Source organism: Phoca vitulina, unplaced genomic scaffold (assembly GCF_004348235.1).
Source record: "Phoca vitulina isolate PV1807 unplaced genomic scaffold, GSC_HSeal_1.0 scaffold48, whole genome shotgun sequence".
NCBI classification, from domain to species: Eukaryota; Metazoa; Chordata; class Mammalia; order Carnivora; family Phocidae; genus Phoca; species Phoca vitulina.
In genome coordinates, this window is record NW_022589751.1 from 349,124 (window position 1) to 365,672 (window position 16,549).

The 16,549-nt window shown below is 45.5% G+C and overlaps 1 protein-coding gene across 6 annotated transcripts in view; it reads left to right on the forward strand.

Annotated features, from left to right (window-relative positions):
- The window catches only part of WDFY4 (WDFY family member 4), a 285,720-nt gene that overhangs the window by 115,311 nt on the left and 153,860 nt on the right, over positions 1-16,549 (forward strand). For 5 of the 6 annotated variants that reach the window (XM_032432234.1, XM_032432233.1, XM_032432238.1 and 2 more), the window contains 6 exons: positions 5,648-5,853; positions 6,683-6,852; positions 8,932-9,057; positions 11,800-12,012; positions 14,710-14,913; positions 15,620-15,734. In XM_032432234.1, coding sequence (XP_032288125.1) covers positions 5,648-5,853; positions 6,683-6,852; positions 8,932-9,057; positions 11,800-12,012; positions 14,710-14,913; positions 15,620-15,734 — 1,034 coding nt within the window. The remainder of the gene's footprint in view (positions 1-5,647; positions 5,854-6,682; positions 6,853-8,931; positions 9,058-11,799; positions 12,013-14,709; positions 14,914-15,619; positions 15,735-16,549) is intronic. The other variant, XM_032432237.1, reaches the window with a different exon arrangement.

Genomic DNA, 16,549 nt, shown 5'->3' on the forward strand with positions numbered 1-16,549 from the left:
CATCACAATATTTGTTCTTCCAATCCATGAGCATGGAACATTTTTCCATTTCTTTATGTCTTCCTCAATTTCTTTCATGAGTATTTTATAGTTTTCTGAGTACAGATTCTTTGCCTCTTTGGTTAGATGTATTCCTAGGTATCTTATGGTTTTGGGTGCAATTGTAAATGGGATCGACTCCTTAATTTCTCTTTCTTCTGTCTTGTTGTTGGTGTATAGGAATGCCACTGATTTCTGTGCATTGATTGTATATCCTGCCACTTGACTGAATTCCTGTATGAGTTCTAGCAGTTTTGGGGTGGAGTCTTTTGGGTTTTCCACATAAAGTATCATATCATCTGCAAAGAGTGAGAGTTTGACTTCTTCTTTGCCGATTTGGATGCCTTTTATTTCTTTTTGTTGTCTGATTGCTGTGCTAGGACTTCTAGTACTATGTTGAATAGCAGTGGTGATAGTGGACATCTCTGCCGTGTTCCTGACCTTAGGGGGAAAGCTCTCAGTTTTTCCCCATTGAGAATGATATTCGCTGTGGGTTTTTCATAGATGGCTTTTATGATATTGAGGTATGTACCCTCTTTCCCTACACTCTGAAGAGTTTTAATCAAGAAAGGATGCTGTACTTTGTCAAATGCTTTTTCTGCATCTATTGAGAGGATCATATGGTTCTTGTTCTTTCTTTTATTAATGTATTGTATCACATTGATTGATTTGCGGATGTTGAACCAACCTTGCAGCCCAGGAATAAATCCCACTTGGTCATGGCGAATAATCCTTTTAATGTACTGTTGGATCCTATTGGCTAGTATTTGGTGAGAATTTTTGCATCCATGTTCATCAGGGATATTGGTCTGTAATTCTCCTTTTTGATGGGGTCTTTGTCTGGTTTTGGGATCAAGGTAATGCTGGCCTCATAAAATGAGTTTGGAAGTTTTCGTTCCATTTCTATTTTTTGGAACAGTTTCAGAAGAATAGGTATTAATTCTTCTTGAAATGTTTGGTAGAATTCCCCTGGGAAGCCATCTGGCCCTGGGCTCTTGTTTCTTGGGAGATTTTTGATGACTGCTTCAATTTCCTTAGTGGTTATGGGTCTGTTCAGGTTTTCTATTTCTTCCAGGTTCAGTTTTGGTAGTTGATACATCTCTAGGAATGCATCCATTTCTTCCAGATTATCTAATTTGCTGGCATATAGTTGCTCATAATATGTTCTTATAATTGTTTGTATTTCTTTGGTGTTGGTTGTGATCTCTCCTGTTTCATTCATGAGTTTATTTATTTGGGTCCTTTCTCTTTTATTTTTGGTAAGTCTGGCCAGGGGTTTATCAATCTTATTAATTCTTTCAAAGAACCAGCTCCTAGTTTCATTGATCTGTTCTGCTATTCTTTTGGTTTCTATTTCATTGATTTCTGCTCTGATCTTTATTATTTCTCTTCTCCTGCTGGGTTTAGGTTTTATTTGCTCTTCTTTCTCCAGCTCCTTTGGGTGTAGGGTTAGGTTGTGTATTTGAGACCTTTCTTGTTTCTTGAGAAAGGCTTGTATTGCTATATACTTTCCTCTTAGGACCGCCTTTGCTGCATCCCAAAGATTTTGAATAGTTGTGTTTTCATTTTCATTGGTTTCCATGAATTTTTTAAATTCTTCTTTAATTTCCTGGTTGACCCATTCATTCTTTAGTAGGATGCTCTTTAGCCTCCATGTATTTGAGTTCTCTCTGATTTTCCTCCTGTGATTGAGTTCTAGTTTCAAAGCATTGTGGTCCAAAAATATGCAGGGAATGATCCCAGTCTTTTGGTACCGATTAAGACCTGATTTGTGACCTAGGATGTGATCTATTCTGGAGAATGTTCCATGGGCACTAGAGAAGAATCTGTATTCTGTTGCTTTGGGGTGGAATGTTCTGAATATATCTGTGAAGTCCATTTGGTCCACTGTGTCATTTAAAGTCTTTATTTCCTTGTTGATCTTTGCTTAGATGATCTGTCCATTTCAGTGAGGGGGGTGTTAAAGTCCCCTACTATTATTGTATTGTTGTCGATGTGTTTCTTTGATTTTGTTATTAATTGCCTGCTCCCATGTTAGGGGCATAGATATTTACAATTTCTAGATCTTCTTGTTGGATAGACCCTTTAAGTAGGATATAGTGTCCTTCGTCATCTCTTATAGTCTTTGGTTTAAAATCTAATTTGTCTGATATAAGGATTGCCACCCCAGCTTTCTTTTGGCATCCATTAGCATGGTAAATGGTTTTCCACCCCCTCACTTTCAATCTGGAGGTGTCTTTGTGTCTAAACTGAGTCTCTTGCAGGCAGCATATCTATGGGTCTTGTTTTTTTATCCAATCTGATAGCCTGTGTCTTTTGATTGGGGCATTTAGCCCATTTACATTCAGGGTAACTATTGAAAGATATGAATTTAGTGCCATTGTATTGCCTGTAAGGTGACTGTTACTGTATATTGTCTGTGTTCCTTTCTGGTCTTTGTAACTTTTAGGCTCTCTCTTTGCTTAGAGGACCCCTTTCAATATTTGTTGTAGGGCTGGTTTGGTGTTTGCAAATTCTTTTAGTTTTTGTTTGTCCTGGAAGCTTTTTATCTCTCCTTCTATTTTCAATGACAGCCTAGCTGGATATAGTATTCTTGGCTGCATACTTTTCTCATTTAGTGCTCTGAATATATCATGCCAGTCCTTTCTGGCCTGCCAAGTCTCTGTGGGTAGGTCTGGTGCCAATCTAATGTTTCTACCATTGTAGGTTACAGACCTCTTGTCCTGAGCTGCTTTCAGGATTTTCTCTTTGTCTCTGAGACTCGTAAGTTTTATTATTAGATGTTGGGGTGTTGACCTATTTTTATTGATTTTGAGGGGGGTTCTCTGTGCCTCCTGGATTTTGATGCCTATTTCCTTCCCAAATTAGGGAAGTTCTCTGCTATAATTTGCTCCAATATAGCTTCTGCCCCTCTCTCTCTTTCTTCTTCTTCTGGGATCCCAATTATTCTAATATTGTTTTGTTTTATGGTATCACTTATCTCTCGAATTTTGCTCTTGTGATCCAGTAGTTGTTGATCTCTCTTTTTCTCAGCTTCTTTATTCTCCATCATTTGGTCTTCTATCTCACTGATTCTCTCTTCTGCCTCATTTATCCTTGCAGTTAGAGCCTCCATTTTTGATTGCACCTCATTAATAGCCTTTTTGATTTCAACTTCGTTAGATTTTAGTTCTTTTATTTCTCCAGAAAGGGTTTCTCTAGTATCTTCCGTGCTTTTTTCAAGCCCAGCTAGTATCTTTGTAATCGTCATTCTGAACTCTAGTTCTGACATCTTACTAATGTCCATATTGAGTAGGTCCCTGGCAGTTGGTACTGCCTCTTGTTCTATTTTTTGAGATGAGTTTTTCCATCTTGTCATTTTGTCCAGAGGAGAATAGATGAATGAGAGAACAAAATGCTAACAAGGTAACAACGACCCAGAGAAATATACACTGAACAAATCAGAAGAGACCCAAAACCGGGGGAAAAGAAAGGGAAAGAAAGAAAAAAGAAAAAAAAAAGAAAAAGAAAAGAACAAAAGGATATGATCAAATATGATCAGGCTGGTGAATAGATCAGTGCCACACACTAGATTTTGGCCGTATTTTGGTCTGTTAGAAGAAACTGCCTCCCAAAATTTTAAAGAAAACAAAAAATATATGTACAAAAATAAGGGTAAATACGGTGAAGGGATGGACTATGACTGTAAAGATGAAAATTATAAAAGATTTTATAAAAGGAATTGATAAGATAAGAAGTTGGTTGAAAAAAGAAAGAAGAGAAATTAAAAAAAAAAAAAAAGGAGAGAATGTGATCAGGCAGGAGACTAGAACAAAGCCATACACTAGAGATTTAGGGTATATTTTGGTCTGTTAGAAGAAACTGTATCCCCAAAGTTTAAAGCGAGAACAATTTATATATATATACCAAAAATAAGGTTAACTACAATGAAGGGATAAAATATGACTCTAAAAATGAAAAATAAAAAAGATTTTTAAAAAAGGAATTGATAAGATATTGGTTGAAAAAGGGACAGAAAAATTCAAATAAAAAAAAAAGAAAAAGAAAAAAAAGAAAATTAAAAAAACTATCTTTGAAAGACTAAAGAATCGGGGGGGAAAAAGCCATGAATTCTATGTGCTGTATTCTCCTATTCCTGGAGTTCTGCTGTTCTCATTGATGGGTAAACTTGGTCTTGGTGGGTTGATCTTCTGGGGGAGGGGCCTGTTGCCATGGTTCCCAAATGTCTTTGCCGGAGGCGGAATTGCCCCGCCCTTGCCAGTCCAGGCTAAGTAATCTGCTTGGGTTTGCTCTCGGGAGCTTTTGTTCCCTGCAAGGTTTCCGTACAGCTTTGGAGGCCAAGAGTGAAAATGGCAGCCTCCCAATCTCCGCCCCGGAGGAGCCGAGAACTCGGGGCCCCACTCCTCAGTGTGCCCCCAGAGAAAAGCAGTCAGTCACTCCCATCTCCCTGGTCTCCGGCTGCACTCCGTGCTCACCCGGCCTGTGACCAAGCGTTTCTATCTCTGGCACCCAACTCAGTGTGGAGTCTCCAAACCCAGCAGATCCCTGCAGTGCGCTCCTGCGCTGCTCCTCCCAGGGGAGGAAGGGGAGTCTCCCCGGATCTGCCGCTTGTTGGGCCCCTGCTGGAGGAGCAGTGGCCCAACTGTGCCACGGATCACGGTTTATGGCCACCCCAAGCTGAGAGCCCGCGCCTTGGCTCCATCTCTGCAGCCGGCTTCCCCGCTCCAATACCTGGGAGCTCTGCTGCACTCAGGCACCCCAGGTCTTTCTGTGACCCCGAGGGTCCTGAGACCACACTGTCCCATGAGGGTTCTACCCCCCGCTTAGCCACTGGAGCAATGTCCCACAGCAGGGCCGACATCTAAAAGTTCGATTTTGTGCTCCGCGGCTCTATCACTTGCCAGAATCGGCCAATGGAGGCCCCCTCCCCTACCATCTATCCTCCCGAATATCGCCTCTGATTCACTTCTCTGCACATCCTACCTTCCAGAAAGTGGTCGCTTTTCTGTTCACAGAGTTGCTGCTATTCTTTTCTTCGATCTCCTGTTGAGTTCGTAGGTGTTCAGAATGGTTTGATCCCTATCCAGCTGAATTCCTGGGACCAGACGAAATTTAGGTCTCCTACTCCTCCGCTATCTTGCTCCTCCACCTAAGTTGCATAAATATTGGACTATTCCACTTAGATTAATTTTGACCCATGGATTTGAAAAGGGAGTTAACTAACCATTATGTGTTTTATGTGACTGTATTGATATAATTAGATGGGTGGCTAGTCAGACTCTGTAAGTATGAATACTAGTGGATAGGGCTATCATGGGGCCTGCACATTTGTACATCTGTTGATACAGTTTTCAATTGCTTTGAATAGTTTAGCCAACTTACACTTCAGCTGTTAATAAACATATTCAGCCATTTAACAGCAACTTTGCCAGCATTTTATTTTACCATTCTTTAAAAATATAACATGTTCTTCGCTAAGTAACATCCAGATTAACCTTAATTTGCCTCTCCTAGGTGACAAGTGAGGCTGGACATTATTTGTATTTTCTGGACATGTTCTTTGCTCACAGACTGAGAGATAATTTATTGCATTTATTGACTCCCGCAGGACAAAGGAAGAGATGTTTCTGAACCTGGGGCCTGACTGGTTCCTGCTCCTTGTGCAGGGCCACGTGCATCCCACCACCACTGTGTTGGGGTTGAAACTGCTGCTGCACTTTTTGGCAAGCCCCTCCCTCCGCGGGAAATTTAAAGATGGCCTGTGTGCAGGATCCTGGGTGGAGCGCAGCTCAGAGGGCATGGACATTGTGATAGGTGAGTGTGAGGCCTTTTCCAGGAGGTGGGGCGCCACCTCATCCTGGGCTGTGAGTGAGGACCTGCCAGCCTCCTTCCTGCTTGGGGCCTTCACAGCTCTTGCAGTAGGATCACCTTGACCCTTGACCCTGATCAGCCCCAGTCCCCTCCTACTTCCTGGTCAGGATCCTCTTTTGTCCTCACTGCTTTCCAGATGCTGGGAGCTTCCTTCCATTCCTCAAAATCTCCTGAGCTCTTTTCGTCTTCCTGAAATGTTTCCCCCAACCCACAACACCAGCAAGGCTCTCCTGGCTGGTGTGGGTTCATCTCTCAGGTCTCGGTTCAAATGCCATTTCCTCCAGGAGAGGAGGGTCCCACCTGAATTAGGGTGCCTCTGTTATACTCTCTTTGCCCCAATTACTTTTCTTTATGGTGCTTGTCACAATTCATAAGCATATATTTATTTTGGTATTTAATTCCTTAATGTCCCTCCCTCCCACTACATTCTAAGTACTTGGTGAGGGTCTGGGGTTCTGTATATTTTGTTGAAATGCTCTGTCCCTATTGCTTAGTATAAAGTTCCCCTAGTTCCTTTAAGGTGGTAGGCACGAAGTAAGTATCTGTTTTTGAATAAACAAATGAAGGAATGAATGAGTATGTCAGGAATAGGAAAGTATTCTTGTTGAATACTTTCTTATGCCCATGTATGTATGACATATATTTCTATCTGGCATTTCTATGAGATGGGTAGGTGGCAGGGAATTCCTTTGTGTGCCCAATCCCTGCATTGACCAGAAGCAATAGCAATTGTTCTCAGTTGGATTTTGTGCCCCTCCCACCTGATCAATAGATAACCTGAAGAGCCAGCCCCCCACGCCTGACCAGAGCCCCTGCCTGCTTCCTGGATTCCGTGTCTTGAAGGACTTTCTGGGCCACCATGTGCATATTCCAGAAGTCTACCTCATTGTGTCCACCTTCTTCCTGCAGACGCCACTTACAGAGCTGATGGATAGACCCAAAGTATGTTCTTGGGGTGTCCCTGGGAGGGAGTGACACCCCTGGTTTTCTGATCCCATGTGACCAAGACGGTTCCCTAAGATTCTCCATCCCTGCCTCCATCCATTCCTCCAACTCGTGTTGTGTTCTGACCCACTTCCTTCCCTCACAGTGTCACCCCCTTGGTTAGCCTTTCAGATCCCCTGAGCTCCTGGGCCTCTGCCTCTCATCCTCCCTGCCAGCAGGTCTGTGTTTTAAGTCTTTCTCCTTCTGGGCATGGCTAGAGAAGTCACATGATGATGGGGGTGGCACGAGGAGGCGAATTGCTGCCACCACAGAATTAGATCCTCAGTTTATGCCTTCTGAAAAAGCATGTCTCTTTACCTTAGCCATGCCCCTCAATTCCCCTACATTTTAGTGTAAACCATATATCCTCTCAAGCTTTCTGCCCCAAAGCTGCCCTTTGCTCAGATGACTTACCTCACCTTGGGAGTGGAGGACCCCAGAGGGGGGCATTGCCTTGGCACCCCACTTTCCACCACCTGTTTATGCCATGACCCTCTTCATCACCCTCTTTCTATTGCCACTGGCAAAGGGTAGCTCTCCCAGGCTGATCCAGGCTTCTTTCCTGAGTGACCTCACCAGTGGTTGGGCCTTCTTTCTCCTGTATTTCAGCACCTCCTTTTCTATGGACTCTTTCCTCATAGACCATATGTACAATGAACTGTGTCCCACCTAAAACCAGAAGCTGCCCCCTTGACTCACACTCTTGACCAACTGCTGTCTTATTTATCATCCTCCTGTCCTTCTTTAGCCAAATTTCTCCAAAGAGGAGCCTACACTCTCTATGTATACCTTCTCACCATACACCCACTCATTCATTTGCACCGCATCTGAGGCTTCATGATCCCCCCTGTGGGATCGGCTTCAGACTCCATAGCTGGCATCAAGACCCTTTGTGATTGGGTGCCTGACCAGCTTCTTTGCTTGCCTGCCCTTTGTGCTGTGAACCTCCTGAGTCACCTCTCCAGTAAGACCAGCTGCTTTGTGCTTACCTCCCCTGTGCCTTTAAAGAGCTCTTACTGCCATGTCACCTGCCTGGTGAGGGGGTCATCCCTCAGCACTCAGCTCAGATTCCACCTCCTGCTTAGATCCCTAGACAGGGATTCCCTTCTGTGTGCCTTAGCACACCTTCCCCTTATATGGCCCTGACACAGTTACGTGATTTCCTCTCTCCTTAGCCCCTGAGCTCCTCAAGAACAGACCCTACTTCTTACCTTCCTGGGTGCCTGAAAAATAGCAGATTCAGAAATTCTTTCTCAGTCTCAATTGAGTTGAGTTAAATTGCACTGAGTTGAAATTGGGGGAGGGGCATGGCTCTGTAAATAGAAGGCTAGAAAATCTACCTGTCTTGCACATCCTTATATTTGACCTATCTAAATCTTGATATATGCTAATAATATTAGAGATCACACTTCAAAAGAAAGTTCTTAATATGCTGTGCTAGGTTCACCGAAACACTGTATTTCTGTTTCTCCAAAAATGTATCGTAGGGAACAAACATCTGCTGAATGTCAGGACCCGTGATAGATGTTTTACATATTTTATTTCGCTTGATATTTATAACCATCCCATGGGGTAGAGAATGTAATTTTCATTTTACAGAGAAGGAAACTGAGAGGCTGAATAGCTTGCATAAGCCCAGCTTTTCAAGAGGCAAAGTCAGATCACCCCGCTGGTCAACCCCCATGTTCCCTCTGCTACACTCGGCACTTTCCCCAAAGCCTTTGAATTCCTCATATGTCCTCTGTAATCTCATTTACAAAAATTCATTGAAGTTGATTGTGATCTCAAACCAGATGAAATAACTAAATTCGATGCAAATTGCTGGTCGGTCTACAGCATCTCCTTGGAGGTGTGTATTTCCCTTGTGCACCACTGAGGGGCCTGAAGTTCTCCACATGGGCTAGCCACCTAGGCTGCTACTGTGCTGTTTTGCCTTTCCCACTCAGGGCCCCTGGGAAACACGATGTGCTGGCTGGAAAGCCAGTCCCCTTGGTGTGCCTCCGTATGTCTCTCTCCAGCCCTTGCCCCCTCTTTCAGGAGAGCCTGGATGCCATGCTCCAGTGGCTCCTGCAGAAGCACCACAGTGAAGAAGTCCTCCGGGCTGGGTTGTGCACTGAAGGTGCCCTGCTGCTTCTGGAAATGCTGAAAGCCACCATGAACCAGGTGAGGCCCATTCCCCACATCTCATGAGGAGGTTCTGATGGGAAGACAAGTTTGGAAGAGTCACCTTGACTTTTTCCAGCAACTTCCCTTGCTGATAATTAGCAAGTGTTATTCAGAATGCTTGATAGAAAAGGCAAGGTGGGTTCCTTGTGATAACTTGGGTGCTCAGTGGAAAACCCAGCCTAAGTGTCCCCAGCGGAGTTTACGCACTCTTGCCAGAAGACATCTATTTCCCATTTGTTTACATATTTGAGTTTCTTCACTGGGAGATTTAATGCCTTCAGTCAGGGGAACATTTCTGAGCAACTGCTTTAGGTCAGGAGCTTCAGGGGCTGGTAAGGGGTGGAATGGGACCTCTTCCCTCAAAGAGTTAACTTCCACTGTGACAGGTGGGCCTCACACATGAGTGAGCTGTGAGGTAGAAACCTGTTAGAGAAGACAGATGCCCACCAACTACATACATGACATGGAGAGCCATTAACTCAGGCCTTCAGGGTCCACTAGAGATAGGTGAAGAGGTCATTTTTGACATGAAGGCAAGTGTGAGGGGGTGAAGGCCTTGTGGCCTGTGAATGGGAGTAATTGTGAACCAGAGCAACAAGAATTTGCATGGAGGCTGAAAACTTCTGACTTCATTCTGTAGACCCCAAACGTTGACTGGAGGCTTGATTCTGTGTGGGGAAACCTTATTGCTTCTGTAAAATGATGCATGCTTACCCTTTACAATTTAAACAAAAGAGAAAAATAGAAAGTAAAAATCATCTGAAACACACCCATGCAGAGATAACCACTGTGAACTTTAGTGGAATGTTCTTCCAGACACCTAAGATTATACCGTAGTCTTACAGAGGGTTAAGCCGCATAAACCCCTCTTGCCTCTTTTTCTCAACATGTTGTTGGGAATTATCTATATTTGTACATGGAAATTTGTTGTTTTTAAGAATGTTCATTGCTACAGAAAGTCTGTAATAAACTTTCTCTAGCAGATATCCTTTCTCTGTAGTTTGATATTCTTCTTAGTGTGAATTCTGGGATGTAGGATAGTGGGTCAAAGTGTCCTTCATGTATTTTCTTTTGGACCCACTTCTCAGGAAGGTTGCCTTAGACATTATACATGCATGTTCCTCCATCTAATGTACATCCCGCCATCTTGTATAGGAGTGCCCAGCCCAGTCCTCACAGCCCCAGCTGTTGGGTCTTGGCTTTTGATCCAGTTTAAGAGTCACATCTGTAATATACCAGATAATGATTTTATGTTTGACATTATAATGTAAATGCTTGGTCTTTTTTTTTTTTTTTACTCCTCTCAGCATACTATAGATATTCTTTATTTTACATGCTTTCATGTTATTCATTTTGTTTGCTTTTTAAAAATAACATTAACTGGTTAGAAAGGTAACAAACTCTTAATGCTGCAAACAGCAAATATGCATTTTTTCAGGCACCCAACCTCAAAATTCATTGAACATTAGGTCTATAATGGAACCATGAGTAAATTTTCCAAAGGAGGAAAATGTACTGTTCACATGCTCTGACTAGGACAAAACAAAATGAAATGGATAACAACAATAAAAAACAAAAAGTTTAACCACATGGACATTAAAAAATTTGAGTCAAGAGGTCTTTAAAAACTGCAATCACATTAATTCTAGAAAACAAAAAAAAAAATGAAGTTGCCAAATATCAAAATCTTAAAACTAGACAGAAAAAAAATCTGGAGAATATATCCAAAGTTGGTTCTTTAAATCAATCCACAAGTCCTCAGCTCCTTAGGTAATGGGAGGGTTCGGGATAAAGAGAGCATGACCCTACAAATACAGAATAAGAAGAGAGAAATAATCATATAGAAAATTAAATGAGTTAAAAGAGACTATTTGTGAAAACTGAATAAAATATCTATTACATAAACAAGGTCAAAGAGACATTTAAGAGCCTAAACAGAGCAATAATGAAAAAAAAATTGGGACCCAAGAGTTTCATAGGAACAACTTAAACAATACAAGAATTATGGATTTAACATCTTCTTGAATAAAAAGAAAGGAGAACAGTTTTTTTTTTCAGTAAAGCTAGCATAATATTTATATCAAAACCTGACAAACATAACAAAAAGAAAACTGCAGCCCACTATCATTTATAAATATGCACTCAAAATCATAAATAAAATATTTACAAACAGAATAAGGACGTGCACTGAAAGAATAACAGAGTGACTCAGTGATCTCTTTGCAAAAATGCAAAAAATCTATTGATGCAATTCGTCATAGGTAAGTGGCTAAAAGAAAAAAGCATATCATCACCTAATTACATGCTAAAAGAGTATATAATAAAAATGAAATACATTCTTGTTTTTAAAAGGAGCAAAAAGTGTGATCTGTACTTTCTTAGCATAATACACACACACACACACACACACACACACACACACACATTATAGCCAGATTGCCTGGGTTCAATTCCTGGCTTTGTCCCTTATCTGTCGGGTAACCTTTGGCAAGCTATATAACCTCTCTGCGCGCCTCTGTCTTCCCATCTGTGAAATAGGGGTAAATGTAGAGGGTGGTTGTGAGGGGAGAAGAGGAATGTGTGTGAAGCCCTTGTAACAATTCCTGCACATATTAAACCCTTCCCCAACTGATGACCAGTATCCTGGGCTAATCCATAGACTTAGGTGTCTGCAATTAGGTGTCTTGTTGACCGAAAGTCAGAAAGCTCTTGACTTCAAATCCTTTGGCTCTTCTGCAGCCCCCAGTCACGTTCCCATGCACGACCTCTCAGGAAGTGTGCCTTCAGCCCTCAGGAGGCTCTGGAGATGACACCTGGGAACGGACTTTCCCGGCCAGCGTGCTGCAGTTCCTTGGCCTTGTGCACAGCACCTACCCCCAGGATCCTGCCTGGCGGGCCCCGGAGTTCCTCCAGACGTTGGCTGCAGTCACCTTCCCTCTGGGAACCCACAAGGTAGGACATGTCACTGCTCTGCCCACTGAGAGCAGGGGTGAGCATCATCATGCTTCAAGGGCAAAGGGTGAAATTCCACCCCAAATTTAAATGCATTTTAAGGCAGCCTGGCTGAAACATTAAGTAAACAACTTGGGTAATTTTCCTTTTCTTGGCTGAGATGCAGCTTGCGGTCACTTTCATCTCTGAGATGCAGTAATTTTTTGAGTTGTCAGGAATCTCAGTAATGAGAAATTTGGTGGCAGACCAAGTCCAGTTCTATATGGAATACTCACACACTGCTAACATGGACCCACAAATTCCATCCCAGGAAGCCAGTGGCCCACGCACCAGACAGGAGACAGGGAACAGGAAGTGTCCTGTCTTTGGGTCTCACGCCCCTCATCCTGTTTGCAGGCCATGACTCGGGACTCCTTGCAGTCAGAGGGTTTGCTGAGGCCCAGCTTAGAGCCAGACAAGCCGAGGTTGGGAGGGCAGAGGGCCGACTGGGTCCTGAGGACATGGTGTGAGTGTGGGCCATGGGAAGAGAGGCCCAACAGGCCAAGGGAGCTCAGTGGGCTGGGAGCATGCGGCAGCTGAGAGGAGCGGGTAAGGACGGTGGGAAGGGCAGGTGCAGGAGAGGAAGGGCAGACATCCCCTCATCACCCCTACCATGGTGCAGTAGGAAGCTGAGACCCCAACAGGGAGGGTGAACCAGTGATGCGTGTCTGCAAATCCATAACTATAGCTAAAGGAAAATGTTAGAAGGCACGCAATGCTAAGTGGAAGGTTTAGAAACCGTGCCAAGCACAGTGTGTGGGCATGCAGTATTTGCTCCAGAATTCTTTGCTAAACAACGAAATGAATAGAACCAAGGTGTTCATTCAGCTACTCTTTTCTAGAAGTGTGTTTATGGTGACAGCTGCCATCTACTGAACACCTACCGCAGTCCTGAACCTGGTGCTTTACCTAACCCTAGTAGCACCCTAGGCAGGTTTCTGTAAGGGGGAAAGTGAGATCCAGAGAGGCCAAGTGGGGCTGAGCAGTTTCTCCTGCAGTTAGTGAAGACCCATCTCACAAAATGTTTGAGAGAATGAAATAAGCCAGAATGTACGTGATTCATGAGTGACAGAGCCAAGATTGAAACCTCACTCTCTCACCCCAAGGCCTGCGTCCTTTCCATCAGTCAGTTTAAACTAAAATTAAATGGCCAAATAAAATTCAAGTAATTAGTTTTAATGAAAAAACTAAATATAAAGACTAGAAGATTTGCAAAAAGATAAAATGGTTTGGTGGGTTAATATGAACTAAAGGAACATACTGGAAAAGTAGGCATTAAAAAAAAAAAAAAGATGCAGTAAAGAGCAAAGGAGGTCACTGTGGGCAGCACTGGAGGGGTGGTGGATGGGACAGAGTCCAGGTGTCCCCGGGCCCGTCAGGAAGGAAGGACAATCCTGCAGGCTGCCCCTCATCATCTCCCAGATGAGGGCCTCTGGAGGGGCCAGGACCCTGAAGTCTGCGGCCTGACATCCTTAGTCCAGATCACCACCTTAACTCCTACACCCGCAGGCCAGCCTCTCCGTCTGCTGAGCCGGGGTTCCAGCCGGCTGCCTGCCTGCAGCCCACACTCTGACCCGGGGCTCTTCCTCCTCACACTCAACAATTCCTGCTGGGGGCAGGCCTGGCTCAAAGTCACCTCCCCAGCGACCGCAGAGGAGCCAGACCCTGTCTTGGGACTCCTGGCCCCAGTTTCAAAGCGCTTCTCCCCACACCTCCTAGCCTTGTCCCCGCTCTGAGTCAGCTTCAAGAGGACTTTGTTGCACAGAAACTGCGACAGGCCCTCCTCATGCAGAAGGCTGCTGGCCAAAAGGCTTAGATTTGCTGTAAATATAAATGGCATCTTTCCAGTCCAGGCCGTATGGAGCTAATTAATGCAGTCACCACCTCCCTAGGTGCCATTAAATTCATTTTATGGCTTAATTAAGAGCGGCTGCATTAATTTTATGAATGAGCAAAGGGAGGTGCCGACAGATGAATGTGCATGAAAAGTTCATGGGCCGGGAGTCAGGAGCCGCATGTCCTCGGGTGTGTCATTCGGTCTCCCAACAACCCCGTGTCCCCCCTGGAATCTAGGCTGACAGCCCCTGCCTTATTGATCTCATATCTTTATAAACATAGAAATGAGAAAGTGAAGGCCAAGGTGCTTCAGGGACGTGGATGCCTGGACTTGAGGAAGTCCTCCTTGTCTTGCCGGACAGTCCTGTCTGTCAACATCAGCAGGGCCTGGCGGGCAGTAAAGATGAGGGCTCCACCAGGAGGTGGGGACAGGCTCTCTTGAGCACAGCCCACGGGGCCAGGCATTGCCATGCTCACTGTTCCCTCACTGTGGCCTCACATGTCTTTGTGAGCCTTTTCATGGTTGTCATTTGACTGATCGTGAGCTCACACCCTGGGCTTCATCACTGACTATTGCAGGCCTCTCTTGCTCCATGCTCAGCTTCTTTCCATGGCTCCCACCTACCTCGTGTTCAGAGACCACAGTAAGCCCCCTGATGAGCAATGGGACTCTGGAAAAGCCACCTTCCTCCTCAGAGCCTCGAATTCCCTTACATGTTGGTGGGTTTGATAAGAACCCCATCTGTGCACACCTCAGAGGTGGACACGAGAGCGCCCTGAGGCAGGGCAGGCCACTCATGGGGGGGTTCTCTTGTCTTTGAGGAGCCCATGACTCAGCTTGCCCAGAATGCCAGCAGCCCTGGGACTAAAGCCGAAGGCAACGGCATCACAGAGGGTCTACAGGCTCCTGTCCAGTCACATCCCACCCGGAAGCAGCTGAGGGAGTTCATGCAGCTACTCTTGAGGGAGTTCTTGCTGGTGGCCTCCAACCCCAAACAGTGGCTGCCTCTGGAAGTGCTCCTGGAGGTGAGTTGGAAAGGGAGTTTTGGGGCTGTGTGCTGTGGGAGCAGGTCTGGGAGGACATGGGCACCACTAGGGCAGGGAATGCCTAGGGAGACCCAGGATCTTTTTGGAGAGCTCACCTAGGCCTGCAGATGCCGGCTGGCTGGGGGCTGAGAACATCTCCTGGGAGTACAGTGATGTGGTAGGAATTGCAGACCCTTGCATGGCAGGGAGCTCACCAAGCAGCATGTGGATAGATGCATGAGGGCAGGGCTTAGCCAGGTCCCTAGAAGCAGAGCCTGAAGCAGGGATTTTGTGGAAGTGATCTGGGGGCTGTGCTCTCAGGAGAAGCAGAGAAAGGCAGCAGAGGGGGACAGGGGAAAAGCAAGCTAAGAAATGGTCTCCGCCATAGCCTGGTCCCAAGGGGAACACTTGGTGTGCTATCTGCCTGCCCGAGTTGGCCCCACCTTGAGGTACTTGCCCGGTGGTCATTGCCTGTGGGTCCTCCACAACTTGCCTCCTCCACCCAGGAAGTGGGTGTCACCTCTCAAGTGAGGGAACTTCGTCAGCAGAGGGCAATGCCCTGGAGAAGGGGCAATTGTGAGCTGCGGGCAGCCCACACTCCTGGCAGCTGTGGTGTTAGCATACGGGCCACACAGGAAGGCTTGATGGGCACGAGGTGGACGTGATGGCTGTGTGGCCACTCTCTTCGTCCCCGGTGTGATTCCAGGCTTCTCCAGACAATGCCACCAGCCAACAGAAGCGAGACTTCCAGTCTGAGGTCCTGCTTTCCACCATGGAAATATTTCACACGCTAAGTGGAGGCAACGTGCCCATGCTTAGAGGTGAGTGGGGGTGACTTTCCTCCTTTATGACACAGAGCTTCCAGCAGCTGAGCGGGAAAAACAGCCCCTGGCTCATAGTGCTGCAGGGCCATGGAAGCCACCCTCCACCTGCACATCAGTCCTTCCATGAATCCACCATGAGAGCTCACCGACCCTGCTTAGAGGCTCCAGGGGAGGCATGTGTGCCCCTCTCCATGACAGCCCTGCCATCACTGGGCCACTCAGAGACAGAGAGCCTCTGAGCTCAAATCCATTCTCCTCTGGCTTCAGTAGGATCGGCCTCTTCCCTTGAGGGAAGTCAAGATGGCAGCTGGAATTTAACATTCTTCTGCTCAGCATCTTGTTCTCTGCACCCAAGACTGGCCACAGCAAGTGTTTCTTCAACAGACGAACCTGGATGAAGATGCTGCCATTGCCCCTAAGAAGTTGAGATTGAAGCTGCCTTCAGAATACTTAGTTCCAGGGAGCCTTACCTTCCCCACAGGATTACAATAAAGTCCTCTCTGTGGTTTCTGAGCCACAGAATCGTTAGTGACATGGCTCATCTTCCAGACTCTTCCTTGCCCCACAGTGTGGCAACCCTGAGTTTTGGTCTTTCTTGGGAAGCATCTGCAGGGCAGTAAGGTAGCGTGGTGAAAAGCATAGCTGGTAGTCCCAGTTCTGCTCTTGGCTCTGTCACTAGACAGCGGTGTGGCTCGGGGCAGGCGCCTGAAGCCGTGAGTAAGGATGGCAACTGTGGCTAGCTCAGAGGGTTGTTACAAGGATTAGCTGAGAGCATCACATCCCCCTCTGAGCACAGTGCCTGCCGTGGTGGT